This window comes from Ruditapes philippinarum, unplaced genomic scaffold (genome assembly GCF_026571515.1).
Source record: "Ruditapes philippinarum isolate M1 unplaced genomic scaffold, ASM2657151v2 ctg667_1_1_1_1, whole genome shotgun sequence".
NCBI classification, from domain to species: Eukaryota; Metazoa; Mollusca; class Bivalvia; order Venerida; family Veneridae; genus Ruditapes; species Ruditapes philippinarum.
Genome location: NW_026859933.1, coordinates 213261 through 232482, shown reverse-complemented (window position 1 = coordinate 232482; position 19222 = coordinate 213261). Strand labels below are relative to the sequence as shown.

Below are 19222 nucleotides of genomic sequence, written 5' to 3'. Positions count from 1 at the left end.
ATTTATTTATCTATTATTCTTCCTTTTTACCATTATTACTAGATTCTGGTAAAATTTATGAAAATTAAAACTTGTTCTTGAAGGTCAAAATTTTGTCAAGTGTACAAAAAAAAAAACAATTTAAGCTGAGCCTTACACAGAAATAACTTTTTAAATGTCAAAATCTGCAGAAATAACCTTTACTACATCAGTAACTGGGTAGGAAATGTAAATAATAAAAAAATGTGTATACTTTGGAAAGTTTGGATATTTAAACATGCAGAATGACATTTGACTTAAAAAATGTCTTAACAGTTCTTTAACCATCAATATATTAATCTTAAAGATCCTGTAACACAATTTTTTCATGGTTTTATTTCATAAATATGATGCTCAAAGTAAGATTTGTCAATATTGTAAGTTCCAATAAGCATTATTTATAAAGATATTACTAGTACCCAATTTAACATTTCATGTAAATAAAGGGAGGTAATTAGAAATTTATTTTCTATAAATTCTAAATCAAACTTTCCAATAAGAAATGAATGCATGTAATTTATTGATTAAATATAATGTGCACAAATATTTGCAGTACACGTTTTACATATTCTTCGATGTTTGAAAATTGTTTTATTTGCATAAACATATATAATTTTTTGCAAGTGTGGTTATACACACAGTAACAATATCACTAACAAAACATACGGGATCTTCAAGTTTGAATTTTCCAAACTATTTTATATTAGCCAAGTGTTTTTAATTATACAAATGATTTATGGAGAACAAAAATACATTTGTAGTCTACTTTGAAAAAATACAACTTTTTCTCTTTTTTTTTTCTTTACCCTAAACCTGCTGATTTTGTGTAACAAATTTCCACTGCTTTGACCTTGAAACCATCCAGTCAAAGAGATTAGGGATTTTTGTGCAGGCAACCAACAGTATAGAGCCTGGTCAGACTGCACGGATATGCAGGCTGGTCTGTCTCTTTACTGGGGGCAAAGGCTCATCACATTCTGTTCAAGCAGCCAAAGGTAAAATTTATTTAAATATCTACTTTAAATATATATTAGACTGACACTCCCATTCTTTAAATCAAGGAAGCTGTTATATATATACCATGGTCACAGGTGTCTTAGTTTGTATTTAAACAAGAACATCCATGCAGGTTATTATCATAATCATTATTTAGACTTTTTCTGTTTTATTTCTACTATATCAATATTAACCAAATTCTTTATTCCATTGTTTCTGGTTTTCTTCTTCTTCAGATTTGAAGCAGATCAATTACATAATTTTATTCAAGTGCTAACACAAATTTTGATACTAAGATTTTAAAACAGATGTCAATTTTCACATAATACCAGTATCTGTTAGATTCAGACAAAGCTTTCAGTTACAGTAAAACCTATTCTATGAAATGTCTGTATGCAATAATTAAAACAACCTGACCTGGTTTCTTTTCTGTGAAAGAACAGAACATAACAATTTTACAATTGTATATAATTTGTCAATCCTTAATTCAAAACAAAGTGGTTCATTAATGCAGAAATGAAAACAATTAAATTAATGTTAATTGATAATTAATATATTTCAAAATATGAATAAATTAACAGTGTTTAAATACTGTCACAAGTTTATAATTGTTATATCAATGAATACATATCTTTCAATGCTTTAATTTATTCTAAAATATATTTTTATTTGTGGTTTATAGTACTGAACTATGTAAAAATATAAACTAATATGTTAACCTGAAATCATCATAGTTTGTACAATGATGTCATACATAGATATAATTAAAATCTCTCACTGAAAATGACAACTTATTCTAATTTAATGAACCTTATCAATTCTGGGAATATAATTGTTTTTCTAATTTGAATCATAGTGATGTTTTATCTTTATTTTTCATTCAAACAAAAACTTTTAACTTATCACTGATTTTCGGAAAGTTTTTTTTTAAAGCAGGTTTACCATATTTACACTACATGTACAATAGAAGGGAGACAACCTCAATAACAAATTTCATACTAATATAGGTGAAAAAATATCAAAGAAGTAAGAACAATTTTTATTCATAAAAGAAAATTTATGGTTAATGTTTATGAGCCATATAATTAAAGTATACATTAATTTATTAAACAATTGGATAACTTGTTCTAAAACATTTTTTTCTTATCTTCAGTTTATGTCTGATGTCATACATGTATTACATTGTTCATCAATTATTAGTCACATTTCAGTAAATAATGAGTCATTTATTTAAGAATGGTTATGTAACAAAACACTTCGATAATGAAGCATTTATATCTCATTCATTTCAATTGTAAAAAGCTCAATAATATGAGGTTTGAAACTGTCATTTGAAAAAAAAGCCATCTGTTTAACTGAATCATAAAATTAAATCATAAAATGTACGTGTATGTTTCATGTTTGGAAGCTTATTGTATAACAATAACTGCCAATTGTATTGTGTCTTCTCTTTCCATTTTTGTTTAGTTTGGTTTTACAGCTCGCCAACACGATTAATGTCATATGTTGCCAAAACAGGAAAGATGATTTTGGCTAACCTTTGGTGTTCAAAAATTAAAGCAACACCAGGGGTCAAAACCAACTCACCTGCTGGATCTAAGACATGCAAAGACTCCATTAATTCAAACCCATTTTGTCACCTTTTATGACCATCCAGGGATAAAAGGTTGCTGCAATACTGATGCCTCATCCCTTATATCAACACCTCAGCCACAAAGGGTCCCTTTGTATGTGATGGTTAGAGCATAACAGAGACAGTGCAGTACAATATGACATTAAATATCCTATAATTGCTTAAATTCATTGTTTATACTTCTAGATTGATTATTTTTTATAATTAAAAACAAATGTCAATATGCAAACTAAATATGCAACTTTGTTAATTACAAAAAAAATATTGTAAGGACCTTTTGACTTATAAAACCAGGATTAACTATCTTTTCTTTCTTATTTCATACTTGTGCAGATACAATTTGCTATGTGTAATGCCATATATTATAAATTCTTATTGACCTTATAAGCCATTAGTAAAGGTCTTTAATTAAAATAACAACTGTTAAATAACCTTGCACTAGAAAGTAAGACAATTTGTCCATATATAACACACTCATTATGTGATGACAATGTTAACACTATACAACTATAGATAAGTGATTCTATATATAGAACATTTCAACAAAAATATATCAATGAACTAATTTACTGTACTTCAATTAACACACCTGAACTATAACTATCTTAAAAAGATAAGCCCTGGGCAGAATTTAGCACAAGGCAATACACAGTGCTTTGGTTTCAATAACTTACATAAAGCCGGACCTCTTTATGATATATGTAAAGTTAGTTGTTGGAATCTGGATATAAACTCTCCTTTTAAGGTTTTTATGGTGCAAAGTTTAAATTGAAAACAATTTATTCTATTAATTAAATAAATTGACATTGATATATTAGACCTAATTAACATTTAATTCATATCATATCATACAAGTGCTAAAAGTGAAAGGTATACTAGTATATAATAATGGCCTCATTTTGTTTACTTTACTTTAAGAATAAGAAAACTTACATGAAATACGAATCATTAAGTACATTGATATAAATCAATTGATGGGTGTGAATGGAAGCAATGTAAGCCAAGATTGGTTATAACATGACTGAGTGATACCTATATTCAGAGTTAAACACTAACTCATTTCTTGTATGTTTTATAGGTTAATCAGATGATTTATTATGAGTGAATATCTCATTCATTTACTACATGCATGTATTCAACATTATAAAGATCATATATATATTGAAACAATAGCATAATTATAAATTTCAGTCCCTTACTATCATATAGCAGTACATTTCAAAAGTTTTCCATAACTGTTTTTTCCTTATACGTGTACTATTATTTCATGTCAAACATACACTCATCATGCAATGTGAACACTTTTTTTTCAAATGGAAACTTTAGTTAAATACATATTCATGCTGGCATCCAAATAGACCAGTTTCATGGTGCACATAGTCCCTAAACATGTTAAATGAGCCCTTTATGTCACTTTACCAGCAGGGAGTGATATTTGTATGAGAAATTGGTAGTTAGTGAGAGATTGAACCTCTTGATATATTATAAAGTAAACACTTACTCCTGTTCCTGCATGATAGACTTATCCATGATAGCATTAAGAAGTCCTGGTGTTACCTCATCAAATCTTCTCTCTACAGCATGAAACATATCTACCTCCATCATATCAATTATCAGTGGTTTACCATACCTATATACAGTAAATAAATTCAACTGTCAGTTACGTATGTACACCATTATTATGTGTGGAAAAGGCTGCACATTTTAGTTTATCAACATCTCATCACTGATTGAATCTATGATCATATTGGTTTGAATTACAAGACAAGGTCATCCTTAAATTACCCAACACCAAAGAAATGTTATTTTAAGTTTACATGTTTCTTTTTTTTTCTTTATTTTAACTTTTTAAAATAAATCAATATGAACAGACTATTCTGATCATATATAAATCCTTAACATGTTTTTTCAAATAAGGTTTACAGTGTAACTACAGTAATCTCTCATTCAAATATGCTTAGAGGCCAGCAGGTTTTCACTAATTTTTGGATGATTTTCACTACTAGTAAATAAACTTAAACCGATGTCCAAATCTGAAAGGGGTTTTGCTGAGTCATAAGAGACATGGCGCTCGAACCCGCTTTTCTTGATATGTCTGCATGTATGTTCACTAAGTTTAAAGTTGGGTACTTACTGTTATCAAATTGTGCTAAACTAAAATTATCTTTATACATAACTCTAACTTTAAAACTAATTACTCTTGAAATATGTAGTAGTTTTGAAAAAAAATAAACTTATACTGAGTTTGATATAAACTACATATTTAATATTGAGAGAATAGAAAGATTTATTTCTATACTGAGACACGATACTGTTTAGGTTTAAGAAAATAAAAACGCTATTGAGAAAACCTGTTTATACTAAGATATTGAATAATTTCTAGTTAATTATGAATGCATATACCTGATTGCACCGAGAACCGACATGCGTACTTTCTCGGGTTCCATCTGTGCCGGACTAAGTGTATTGAGGTAATTAGTGTCCCGATAACGTAAGAAAGTTGCAGCTTGAGCGTTAGGATCTATTATCAATGCCCACCTAGAAACAGTTAATAGTTGCTATCAATTTTTAAATAACAGGCAACTTATCAAAGCTGTTGAAATGCCAAGAGGATATTAAAGATAAACAAGAGTGGTTGCTAGAATGGACAAATTATAACCATATATGTTGTTTTTTGTGTGTGTTTTTCCAAGCAAATCCCCCGTAAAAGTAAAAGTATGTTTGTACCCCCTGAAGAAGCTGAGAAAATCCAAAATATCCCATCAATATGAGTAAGATTATAAAATAATTGATTCTTTAAAATGTTCATTATATGTGTAAATATCAGTTCAAATTTATCAGCTTTATTCCAACAACTCTTACTAACAATTTAATTTTCTCTATCAGAATCTCAGTATCTAAACATATCTAAATTATTGTGATCATATCATTATACTACTGGAAAAACTGATGTTGCTATTGCCACATGTAGGTCTGATACTTACTTGCCAGAGTCTCTAATTCTATTTCCTATATCTCTCATCAGTACATCATCTAGCTCACGTATAGTGACCTTCACCCCTGGTAAGTCATCTTCATCCATATCTGTAAACAAGAACAGAAACTGTTATTTAAACAATTTATAAATTTTAAGGTCAAGCTAGTTACAGACTTAGCAAAAACAACTAAACATTTGAAATAATAATAAAAACAAACAATCAGTTTCACTGTCTTCAGAAATGATCCTCTTTCAGCAAGAATGTATGAATTTGGAAGCATAATGCTAAACAAGAGCTGTCAGAAGGACAGCGCGCTCGACTTTTTTAGTGCTTGCCTATAAAACAAAACTTTGACAGTTAAGGGCACACAAGACTTTAACTAGGAATTTCTAAGTACAAATCAAGAAACATTTTCACAGAGTTATCTTCTCTTGCTTACAGATAGGTCTCATGATGGCACATAAGAACTCCAACTTCCAAAGTAATATCTCAAATGGTTAAGTCAACAAGTGGACAAGAATGAAAATCTTAACTGAGTTTCTAAGTCAAAAAGGGCCATAATTCAAATAAAATGCTTAACAGAATTACCTTCTCCTGCCCATGTTTTGGGACCATGATGGTAAACAAGTATTCCAACTTTCAAATTAATATCTCAAACAGTTCAGTCAAAAAGTGGACTGGTACTAAAAACTTAACCAAGATTCTAAGTCGATAAAAGGCCTTAATTTTTAAAACAAATCCTTGACAGAGTTACCTTCTCTTGCGTACAGATGGGGGTAATGATGTGAAATAGCATTAAAAGTTTCAAAGCAATATCTCAAAGGGTTAAGGCAATAAGTGGATTTTACCCATATTCAATGTATTTTTCTAAGTCAAAAAGGGGCATAATTCTGTCAAAAACCTTGACAGAGTTATGTCCTCTTGTCTGTTGATGAAGGTCGTGATGGTAAACAAGTATGGTCAGTTTCAAAGCAATACCTCCAATGGTTTTGAAATAAAGTGAGGTGGTACAAAAAACTTAACCAAGCTCAATACACTTTCTAAGTCAAAAAAGGGCCATAATTCTGTCAAAAACCTTGACAGAGTTATGTACTCTTGTCTGTAGATGGAGGTTATGATGGTGAACAAGTATGGTAAGTTTCAAAGCCATACTTGTAATACTTCTGAAATAAAGTGGGGTGGTACGAAAAACTTAACCAAGGTGTGACGCCAACGCCGACGCGAGTAGGATAGCTCCCCTTTTCATAGAAAAGTCGAGCTAAAAAGGTAAGTCTATTATCGATTTCAGATTCATAGGCCTAGATCAGGTGGTTTTGTATACACTTACCTTTATTTAAGTTTTCAACAGCCCATACATAGCTTGAATATATGTTAAAACTATTGTAAAATCCCCCTGTCATAACTCTTACTCAATAAATTTTATAATAAACATTGATTTTTTTTATACAAGTAACAGAACATTTATAGTTTATCTACCTTCTCCCCCTTTCTGCTGTTCCCTGAGTTTAAGTTTAGCCATGGCAAGCTTGTCTCGAGCTTTATCTAGGTCAATTTTTAACACCTCAACTTCACATTCCTGGTCTTGTATAGCCTATAAAATATTATAAAATATAATACTAAAACCTGACATTAAGTAAAACAAGTATATAATTTTCTATATAAAAAAACTGTGATCCAAAAAACTTACTTTCTAGTATTGCTAATTAAATGACAACCTATTTACTAATATAAAATAAGGAAAACACTTATATGGCCACTCTTTTCTTCATTAAGATAAAAAATCACTTCACAGAGATCACAGAATCAATTCAACAATAAGGAGACATGTTTATTATACATTTTAAGTCAAATTACATTTATGCATTTTTTAAATTATAGAACCATTGCATTTGAACTTTTAAAGTAATTGATTAATAACATATATTCATTCAGTGATATAAGCCAAGACTTAAGCTTCCTATAATGTTAAGTATATCTCTGGTATATGTTGTATGTACAGCACAGGGGAGACAATCACATTTAATAGCACAGTATTATTACATGTTATTTCCATGTTAAATTGTCAAAATGTCCTCGTCTATTCTCATATTGTTGCACTTTAATAGATAAATGACAAGCTATATAAAAGTTCAAAAATGTAGCAGTTTTTGTTTATTTCACAGTTCCTCAAAATAGTTTCTATATGCTAATTGATTATTGTGATGTTATCTATATAAGGAGACTTCTATGGACAAAAATAAACTGTGTTAATATAAAAGTGCTAATATATTGTAGTGATGAAACATTTCATAAGTTTTACATAAATCATCTCTCTCATTGCATAAAGTTATCAATACAGTGAATATAGATCATGACACAAATTGAAATATAAAATCACATTAACCAGGGCTTTTTTCCTTCTATACCAGGGGCCATTATAGGAATGTTTCCCGAAAGACATTTTTTTTTAAATCATGCAGTTTTCACCCAAAATTGAGCTTACATACAGTTTTTTCTTCCCCTTTTGCAAATAAACCGTGTAATTTTCACCCAAAATTGAGGACAGGGCTGCTTCATCAACCTGTGAAAAAAAGCCCTGAGTCAACACACAGTTTAAAGTACAAGGTAAAAGTTGACAAACCTGTAGGGTGATTTCTGGTTTGTCAAATCCCATTGATGGTCCAGCATCATGCTCATATATTCTCTTCTGTAACTCACAGTATGCATGTTGAAACTAAAAAATAAAATATTCTTACAAGTTGACCAAAGTTTCAGTAGTTTTATTTTTACATAACTTTAAGTAATAACTTAGAACTATAGTAACAAGAGCTGTCACAGGAGACAGCCAAGCTCGACTAATAAAATACTGGACGCAGTAAGGAGGACAAAACTATGAAAGAAAAATCAATTATGTATTATTATGTATTAAATTATAGTAAAAAAATAACATTTGTTAACATAAATTCCAAGATCAAGGGAAATAATTCTAGAAATAGTCACGCTAGAGTTATGAACCTTGTCACACAACATGTGTGTTATGATAAGAAATATATATTTGAAGTTTGAAGTAGATACCTTAAAAAGTAAAGAAGTTATAATATTTCTTAAAGAAAATCCTAAGTTCAAAGAGAGATAAATCCGTGAAAATTGCTTCAAGAGTTATGAACATTGTCACATAAAATGTAATTGATGATAAGGAATAAGTATTTGAAGTTTGAAGTAGATACCTTTAAAACTAAAAAAGTTATAGTAAAAAATAACATTTTTCTAGTAAAAAAATCTAAGTTTATAGGGAGATAATTCTTGCAATATTGGTGCTAGAGTTATGAACCTTGTCACATAAGATATGGATGATGATAAGATACATATATTTGAAGTATGAAGTTGATCCCTTTAGAAATAAATAAGTTACAGTAAAAAATAATATTTTTTAAGGAAAATTCTAAGTTCAAGGGGAGATAAATCTGAAATTATTTGTGCTAGAGTTACGAACCTTGTCACATAAGATGGGGATGATGATAAGGTACATATATTTGAAGTATGAGGGTGATCCCTTAAGAAATAAAGAAGTAACAGTAAAAAATAATATTTTTTAAGGAAAATTCTAAGTTCAAGGGGAGATAAATCTTAAAAATATTGGTGCTAGAGTTATGAACCTTGTCACATAAGATGGGGATGATGATAAGGTACATTTATTTGAAGTATGAGGGTGATCCCTTAAGAAATAAATAAGTAACAGTAAAAAATAATATTTTTTAAGGAAAATTCTAAGTTCAAGGGGAGATAAATCTGAAATTATTTGTGCTAGAGTTACGAACCTTGTCACATAAGATGGGGATGATGATAAGGAACATATATTTGAAGTTTGAAGTTGATATGTTAAGAAATGACAAAGTTATAGTGAAAAATATTTTACTGCACCAAAACTTTAATCTGAAATCTGGACGCCGACGCCGGGGCGAGTTGGACAGCTCTCCATATACTTCGTATAGTCGAGCTAAAAACTGGAGACTTCATGTCAGATACAAGCTTAAAGCTTATGTTTTGTACTGTTAACCATAACTGACTATATATAAAGTTTGTCTTACTTATTTAAGAAATAATTTTTGAATTGGAAAACACATGTTAATTAATTGGCTAGAGTTACCTAACATAATATTTAACATAGAATTTGTAATAGCATGTCCACATACATGTATAGCAAAGGTAATAGGTTCAACTTATGAAACCTCAATAAATGCATCTGTAACTTGTCTATTACATGACAGTGAATCATAAACAATAAACACCTAATGTATATCTATAATGTGCTAATGATATCTTTATAAAGTGATCATTCTATTTAGTGAACAAAGTTTAAGGTCTGATACTAATATTTAACTTTGTAGATATCAATTTGAAGGATTGTAACTAAAGTACCCTCTTTTCCATGATGTTATACTCTTCTTGTACTTCTTTCAAAACATCTTCTAGCCTGTAATACAGTTATCACAAATGAAACAAGTTGAAAAAAGAAATATGACGGTAACAAAGTCATGAAAAGTTGTAAAAAAACAGATTTTTCCATCAATCTGATCGGATTCTGATGAAATTTTCCCTTAATTATGAGTAGTTTTAAATACAGGCTGGTTGGCTACTTGTAGAAGCATAGCTGACATTGTTGGTTAGAGTGCAGATGGTAAAAATATTATATTCTGTTTAACTAGAATACAACCAAACTGACCAACTCTTATGTGTTGTCTAAACACTGCTCTCTCATTTCAATTACTAAGTCTAGTATTTTCATATTGTATAATTAAAACAAGAGGGCCATGATGGCCCTGAGGTCGCTCACCTGTATATAGCCCCCCCCCCCATAAGAAGATGTTTCATGCTAAACATCTAAGCTCTAGCTCATTGGGCTTTTTAAAAGAAGATTTTTTTAAGTTTTTACTATACACATATAGTTAAAAACAATGACACCCCTGGGGCGGGGCCAGTTTTGACCCCAGGGCTTTTATTTGAACAAACTTTGTAGACACTTACTAGAAGATGTTTCATGCTTAATATCTAAACTCTAGCTATTTGGGTTTTTTCAAAGAAGATTTTAAGTTTTTGCTATACACATATAAGGAAAATCAATGACCCCCGGGGTGGGGCCAATTTTGACCCCAGGGCTTTTATTTGAACAAACTTTGTAGACACTCACTAGAAGATGTTTCATGCTTAATATCTAAACTCTAGCTATTTGGGTTTTTTCAAAGAAGATTTTTTAAGTTTTTGCTATACACATATAAGGAAAATTAATGACCCCCCGGGGCGGGGCCAAATTTGACCCCAGGGCTCTTATTTGAACAAACTTGGTAGACATCCAGTAGAACATGTTTCATGCTAAATATCTTAGCTCTAGCTCTTTGGGTTCTTTAAAAGAGGATTTTTAAAGTTTTTACTATATGCATATAGGGAAAATCAATGACCCCCTGGGGCAGGGCCAATTTTGACCCCAGGGCTTTTATTTGAACAAACTTGGTAGACACCCATTAGAAGATGTTTCATGCTAAATATCTTAGCTCTAGCTCTTTGGGTTCTTTAAAAGAAGATTTTTTAAGTTTTTACTATATGCATATAGGGAAAATCAATGACCCCCTGGGGCGGGGCCAATTTTGACCCCAGGGCTTTTATTTGAACAAACTTGGTAGACACCCATAAGAAGATGTTTCATGCTAAACATCTAAGCTCTAGCTCATTGGGCTTTTTAAAAGAAGATTTTTTTAAGTTTTTACTATACACATATAGTTAAAAACAAAACACCCCTGGGGCGGGGCCAGTTTTGATCCCAGGGCTTTTATTTGAACAAACTTTGTAGACACTTACTAGAAGATGTTTCATGCTTAATATCTAAACTCTAGCTATTTGGGTTTTTACAAAGAAGATTTTAAGTTTTTGCTATACACATATAAGGAAAATCAATGACCCCCTGGGACGGGGCCAATTTTGACCCCAGGTCTTTTATTTGAACAATTTTTGTAGACACTCACTAGAAGATGTTTCATGCTTAATATCTAAACTCTAGCTATTTGGGTTTTTTCAAAGAAGATTTTTTAAGTTTTTGCTATACACATATAAGGAAAATCAATGACCCCCTGGGACGGGGCCAATTTTGACCCCAGGGCTTTTATTTGAACAAACTTGGTAGACACCTATTAGAAAATGTTTGATGCTAAATATCTTTGCTCTAGCTCTTTGAGTTCTTTAAAAGAAGATTTTTTAAGTTTTTACTATATGCATATAGGGAAAATCAATGACCCCCTGGGGCGGGGCCAATTTTGACCCCAGGGCTTTTATTTGAACAAACTTGGTAGACATCCATTAGAACATGTTTGATGCTAAATATCTTAGCTCTAGCTCTTTGAGTTCTTTAAAAGAAGATTTTTTAAGTTTTTACTATATGCATATAGGGAAAATCAATGACCCCCTGGGGCGGGGCCAATTTTGACCCCAGGGCTTTTATTTGGACAAACTTGGTAGACACCCATTAGAACATGTTTGATGCTAAATATCTTAGCTCTAGCTCTTTGAGTTCTTTAAAAGAAGATTTTTTAAGTTTTTACTATATGCATATAGGGAAAATCAATGACCCCCTGGGGCGGGGCCAATTTTGACCCCAGGGCTTTTATTTGGACAAACTTGGTAGACACCCATAAGAAGATGTTTCATGCTAAACATCTAAGCTCTAGCTCATTGGGCTTTTTAAAAGAAGATTTTTTTAAGTTTTTACTATACACATATAGTTAAAAACAAAAACACCCCTGGGGCGGGGCCAGTTTTGATCCCAGGGCTTTTATTTGAACAAACTTTGTAGACACTTACTAGAAGATGTTTCATGCTTAATATCTAAACTCTAGCTATTTGGGTTTTTACAAAGAAGATTTTAAGTTTTTGCTATACACATATAAGGAAAATCAATGACCCCCTGGGACGGGGCCAATTTTGACCCCAGGTCTTTTATTTGAACAATTTTTGAAGACACTCACTAGAAGATGTTTCATGCTCAATATCTAAACTCTAGCTATTTGGGTTTTTTCAAAGAAGATTTTTTAAGTTTTTGCTATACACATATAAAGAAAATCAATGACCCCCTGGGACGGGGCCAATTTTGACCCCAGGGCTTTTATTTGAACAAACTTGGTAGACACCTATTAGAAAATGTTTGATGCTAAATATCTTTGCTCTAGCTCTTTGAGTTCTTTAAAAGAAGATTTTTTAAGTTTTTACTATATGCATATAGGGAAAATCAATGACCCCCTGGGGCGGGGCCAATTTTGACCCCAGGGCTTTTATTTGAACAAACTTGGTAGACACTCATTAGAACATGTTTCATGCTAAATATCTTAGCTCTAGCTCTTTGGGTTCTTTAAAAGAAGATTTTTTAAGTTTTCACTATATGCATAAAGGGAAAATCAATGACCCCCTGGGGCGGGGCCAATTTTGACCCCAGGGCTTTTATTTGAACAAACTTGGTAGACACTCACTAGAAGATGTTTCATGCCAAATATCTAAGCTCTAGCTCTTAGGTTTTTTTTAAAGAAGATATTTAAAGTTTTTTCTTTCGATTGCCATGGCAACCAGAGTTCTGCATGGAATTAAATTCTTTGAACAAGTTTTAAAGGTGACCACCAAAGGAACATTCCTGTGAAGTTTAGATGAAATTGACCTAGTGGTTTATGAGGAGATGTCATTTAAAGTAAAAGTTTATGGATGACGGACAGACGGACGGACGACGGACGAAAAGCGATCACAAAAGCTCACCCTTTCACTTTGTGACAGGTGAGCTAACAAAAAATGGACAAATTAAAATTTCAAAGTTGAGACCAATTTTTGGTGAGATTTGTAACTATACTAGCAAAAATATCTTTTATATTAAATATATGAGTGCATATTAAATACTCAGACTTAAGCCAAAAGTTAAGAAAAAATATGTTTCATTGTCTAGAACTTCAATTAAACACAAGTCATTCTTAAGAGAAAGCAATAATTTGTTTAGTTTAAATGAAATTATTTTAGTTAGATTGTGTTGGAAGCTATAAGCTTATTGAAACGCTCTTGAATCCATTCCTGGAAACAACTACCCGGTAGTACTTAGAAATGAGTGTAAAATTTCTTGCTCACAAAAAAAATGGCTAGCCCATGACAGGTTTGAATCCAAATGACCAGCAATCTTTAGATTACTAGTCTGATGCATTAACCACCACCATTAGAAAGCAATAATTACAAAGATGTAAAACAAATTATTCAGAAAATTAACATGAGCTGTCAATAAGACAGCATGCTCAACTATTTTCAATGCTCGACAGTAAAAAAGTGGTAAAACTCTGTAAAAGGTAATTCAGTAGTTTTGAAGATAGCAACTAGCATGCAAAAACTAAACCAAAGTGTGACTGTGAGTATAATAGCTCTTCCTATTCTTTGAATTTTTTAGCTAAAGACAACTAGCTATTTCTTAAGTTATTCACATAAATGTGAAAATTCCACAGTAACAATGTTACACACTTGCTAGTTTCAGCCTCTCGTTTCTGTCTGTCCATCTCCTTCCTCCTCTCCTTGTCAGCCTCTAATTTCTCCAGTAATGTATCAGTCTGTGTGATATCCCAGTTCTGTATTAACTCTGCTATAGCAGGGACTGAACCTATCTTAACACAACCAAAAACATCAACTTAATAACTAAATACTTTCTTCCTTATACAATGTAGTAACATATTAGGCAGCTTGCTCTATCTAACATTTCTATGTAATTCTATTTTTTTAACTCAAATTTTCAATACAACTCTTTAGTTTGATCATGAAATACGGAAGAATAAATGTGATTTTTTGGCCAATCTTACGTAAACTTAAATACCTTGATATTGAAGTTATTGATATGAGAGAAGGCTTGTGTAGAAAGATGGTATTGGTGGCAAACAATCCTTCAACAGCTGTTATATAAGAACATGTATTTACCTGTTCAGGTGTCTGTCCATCAGAAGCATAGATTCTTGGATCACCACCATTTTGTAGCAGTATCTTTAACAGAAATTTTTAAATATTTTTTTGTCATCTCATCAGATATGTTTAATTAACAATTACATGTACTAAAATAGTTCTATATCAGAATCATTCTATCAAAGAAATTGAAATCAAACAAATTACTTCCAGTATTAAACAAACATAATCTTAAAATGAACGGCATCTGTCCCCACTCCCCAGCAAAAATAAAGAACCAGGCCATTGTTCATTTCCATGCATGATCAATAGGCTCTATATTGATGGCTGGCAAGCTGGAGAAGTTAAACAGGAAAAAGGTAAACTGCACTTATAATAGCCTAGTGAGTTAGAAAGTCCAGAATTTACAATAAATGACAATAAAAACATGTTTCAGGTTCAACAAGACATGGTAAATAGTTAGCACTAATTTACAATAAAATATAATGCTAGATCATAAACAAGAATATTTTACCTCACAAGCTTCAAGATGTCCAGCAAAGGCAGCCCTGTAAAGTGGAGTCCTCATAAACTGTCCTTTCTTATTAGGATCTGCTCCTCTCTCCAGCAAAAATTTGATAGCATCTGTGTGACCACCACCTGATTAGATTAAAACATAATTATGAGCCGCGTCACAACAAAACCAACATAGTACGTTTGCGACCAGCATGGATCCAGACCAGCCTGTGCATCCGCGCAGTCTGATCAGGATCCATGCTGTTCACTATCAGTTTCTCTACTTGTAATAGAGTTGGTAAGCGAACAGCATGGATCCTGATTAGACTGCGCGGCTGCGCAGGCTGGTCTGGATCAATGCTGGTCGAAAACGCACTATGTTGGTTTTGTCGTGACACGGCTCATATTCTGTTATAGAAGTTTAAATTTTCCAAAACACACATGAAACATATTCTGTCATTAATGTTTAAATTTTCCAAAACACACATGATACATATTCTGTCATTAATCTTTTAATTTTCCAAAACACACATGAAACATATTCTGTCATTAATGTTTAAATTTTCCAAAACACACATGATACATATTCTGTTATTAAATACAAAATTTTCCAAAACACACATTTAAATACAAAATTTTGCAAAAAACACAACTATCAAGAAAGAAAAGTATTTGATTAAGAAAGGAGCACAAGTACTCTAGAAATTGGAATAGTTTAACTGGTGAATATAATTTAAAATCCAATATAAGAAAAGCATGAATTGATAGAAATTAATCAAAATAGAATTTGGCAGAAGTATTTGAGCTGTGCCATGACAAAACAAACGTAATGCGTTTGCAACCATCATGGATCTAGACCAGCCTGCGCATCCGCGCATTCTGATCAGAATCCATGCTGTTCACTATCAGTTTCTCTACTTGTTACAGGGTTTGTAAGCGAACAGCACGGATCCTGATCAGACTGCGCAGATGTGCAGGCTGGTCTGGATCCATGCTGGTCGCAAACACGTTGGTCTTGTCATGGCACGGCTCATTTCAAGTTTTGAACATAGAAATACAGGAGAGTTATAACATCATACTTGCAGCTTCAGATATAGGTGTATTTTCATTGGCATCTTCACATTCTACAACATTCATGATATGTTTGGCTCGCAATGCCCGTCCAATGACATCATCTTTACCAACTCCATACTTGTCGTCTGCTGCGACTACCTTAACAATGTACATAAAATAATAACAGTTATAAGATTCATGACCAAAGTGAAATTAAACAAAGCTTCACTGCTGTGTAAATTCCACCATATAAACTGTTGTTGATCTTTTGTTAATTTTCGAGTATCTCCATTCATTACAAAAAGAAAAGAGAATCATATGAAAGGTCTTTTGTGGAGCAAATGAGAACCATAAAGTAATTCTATTAATTTATCTATACTACTCCTCAAGATAAATGAAACAACATGTAAACTTTTTGTCCTTACCTCTTTCAAAACAAGTGTCATTTCCTCAACATCGCCATCAAATGCAGCTTCTAGCATTCTTTTCATTCTTTGTTTTTCTTCTCTTTTTCTCTTTCTTTCTTCTTCTTCCTTCTGTCTTTGTTTTTCTGCTTTTTCTTGTTCCATTTGTACCAACTTTACAAAAGCCTAAAACATCAAGGAAAGTACTAAAAGTTTAGTTAAAAACTTGAAATACACTTCAATGAAATTCTAAAACAAGAACACTGCATGCAGTGTTAACGGTCTGTTTAAATGACCATTTTTGATAAAATTGAAAGTAAAAAGGTGCATTACTGCAAGAATATAGTTTTCAAGCATTCCAAGTTTCATATTGAAACATTTGAAACTGTTTGAGTTATGGGCTACAATAGAGATCTTGCATGATAACAAGAACACCATAGCAATCATAACAACTTGAATACATATGTATATTTGTGTCATAATTACTATGAAAATCATTGATACATGTACATATAAACCAACAAATAATTTATACCTCTCTTCAATATACCACGCAGATAATATTTCTGCAAATATATTTACCTCAAACATGTTTGGCAACCCATGCAAGAGAGGTAACTACAAAAACAAGCCAGAAATGCCTCATATCTGTATAACTGAACTACAGCAAGAATAAAATCTTAAATTTACTTTGATTATTCAGTGCAAGAAAAAGGGTCAAATTAAGAAAAAAAGGGTTTTAATCTTGACAAAATAAAATTATGTTATTTAGATATTTTTCATTCCTAAATTAATGTTTTCTTCCAGTTAACAATTTTGAATAAAGTCCATTAGAAGAAAACAATAGCAAAAATAATCATATTAACCTCTTTTTCTAACTTATCCATCAAATCATTGTAGTCTTCTTTCTCTTTTTTCTTTTTCTCAAGAGCCTTCTTTGCCCTGTACTGTCTGAATTTTGTCTGTATCTTTCTAGCAGCATCATCCTTTTCTGTCCATACTTTTTCCTTGGGTTTTTCTGGTGCTTTCTTTGCTCCTAAAAATGAATGACAATTTCTTCCAATTATATCTACTAAATGTTATATGGCATCTATCTACTGGTTATACGGCAATCTACAAATTACTAAAGCAGAATATGAACATAAATGGGATCATCTGATATATTCAATATTTGTTGTTTTATGTCATTTATATTATTAAAGTCAAATCCCTATCTCGATTTACTTATATCAAACTATTTAACTTGGTCGAATCATATTACAAACATTTGCAAAAAGGCCAACTCTACACTTGGTTTCCTTGGATGGAACTTAAAGCACTGTCCTCTTGAATGTCGTAAATCAGCTTTCATAGCACTAGTGAGACCTCCACTAGAATATGGTTCTATTATTTGAGACCCGTATCTCGAAAAGGATATTGAAAAAATTGAACTGTGTTTCGGACTATTACTGCATTTCTACCACTGTTCAGAACATTGAATGAAAAAATCTAATGAAAGTTTTGTTCATCCATTGATAAATTAATGCCCAAAATAAAGTTACAGGTAATTATTCTGTCAAAAATATATTTCCTGCCTGACCAAGCTTGACCTTTCATTGTCAAATGCAGTAACAGTCTGAAACAGAGTGTTTACAGAGTTTCTTATGATAGCTACAGAAATCAACTGTTAGCAAACCGACGCATGCGCACAACTTAATGACACAGTCACCTCTTGTTAGGTGGGAAACACTGAAAGTGTCTCTGAAAAATCCCAAGGTTGTTACCCAGGATCAAACCAGGGACCTCAGGAGTGACAGCCGTGGTCTAACCAACTGAGCTATTGTGCCCTCTTCAAATGCAACTGCAATTGATAGTACTGTCTATGAACAGGCTCAATCAAACCAAGCATGCAACATTTTCAATTTTTCCCTAAAAATTGGACCTTCTGCAACTTCAAATGGGTTACTCGACAATATCCACAAGGTAGACATCAACGTCGAGGGGGATTCTTTTTTTGTCCATTTTATTGCAAGTTGTAACAAACAATGTCAACAATGCCTTCTTGTTATCTTAGCCTCAGTATCATGAGTAATCATTCAAATATTTAATTATTGCTACACAGTAGCCTACATGTATATTGTAAAGCCCTTTATTCTATATATTTGAATGCTGACAGGTGTTGGCACAATGAATTAGAGCATAAAAAAGTTATTTAACCTATTTTGTTTTATACTTTGCATATTGTGGTGAGGTATGGTAGTGTAACCGTAATCCGGAACATACCGTTCCCGGAAGGTACGAGATTTAGTCCGGGCAAGACGAGAACGATTCCTAGCCGCCATCTTGTAAGAAGGTAATTAGAACGGCAAGATAAATCCGAAGAATCTGAGAGATATAAATGGTCATCCGTACAGGGAAAGTGTTTCAAGGTAAGCAGAACACTTTAATGGTGGCAGCTACTATTCGAATTCACGTCAACTTCGTAGGAATTCTACGCAATCCGGAGGTAAACCAGCGATTTTCTCAACCATAAAAACTTTGGTTTTTTCAAATATTGAAATCTAAGTATTCCAATATTTGGGAGGGGAAAAGGGACTGTTTGGTTTGGATTGAACAAGCACTGTACGTTTAGATGATTTAATGTGGAAATTTGCTAAAATTGAGTATTTAGAGTACTCTTTTGGTAAGTTTAGAAACTTCGGATATTCGGACTTACGACGCATGCGTAT

At 32.1% G+C, this 19222-nt stretch overlaps 1 protein-coding gene across 1 annotated transcript in view; it reads right to left on the bottom strand.

Moving 5' to 3' along the window:
* LOC132758325 (IQ motif and ankyrin repeat domain-containing protein 1-like) overlaps positions 1–19222 on the bottom strand; it is a 34325-nt gene that overhangs the window by 2440 nt on the left and 12663 nt on the right. Inside the window, exons 2-13 of the mRNA XM_060749903.1 lie at positions 17381–17550; positions 16536–16700; positions 16137–16269; positions 15077–15201; positions 14581–14643; positions 14134–14273; positions 10024–10078; positions 8246–8338; positions 7102–7216; positions 5632–5731; positions 5051–5185; positions 4149–4277 (exon numbers count right to left, since the gene is read on the bottom strand). Coding sequence (XP_060605886.1) covers positions 4149–4277; positions 5051–5185; positions 5632–5731; positions 7102–7216; positions 8246–8338; positions 10024–10078; positions 14134–14273; positions 14581–14643; positions 15077–15201; positions 16137–16269; positions 16536–16700; positions 17381–17550 — 1423 coding nt within the window. The remainder of the gene's footprint in view (positions 1–4148; positions 4278–5050; positions 5186–5631; positions 5732–7101; positions 7217–8245; positions 8339–10023; positions 10079–14133; positions 14274–14580; positions 14644–15076; positions 15202–16136; positions 16270–16535; positions 16701–17380; positions 17551–19222) is intronic.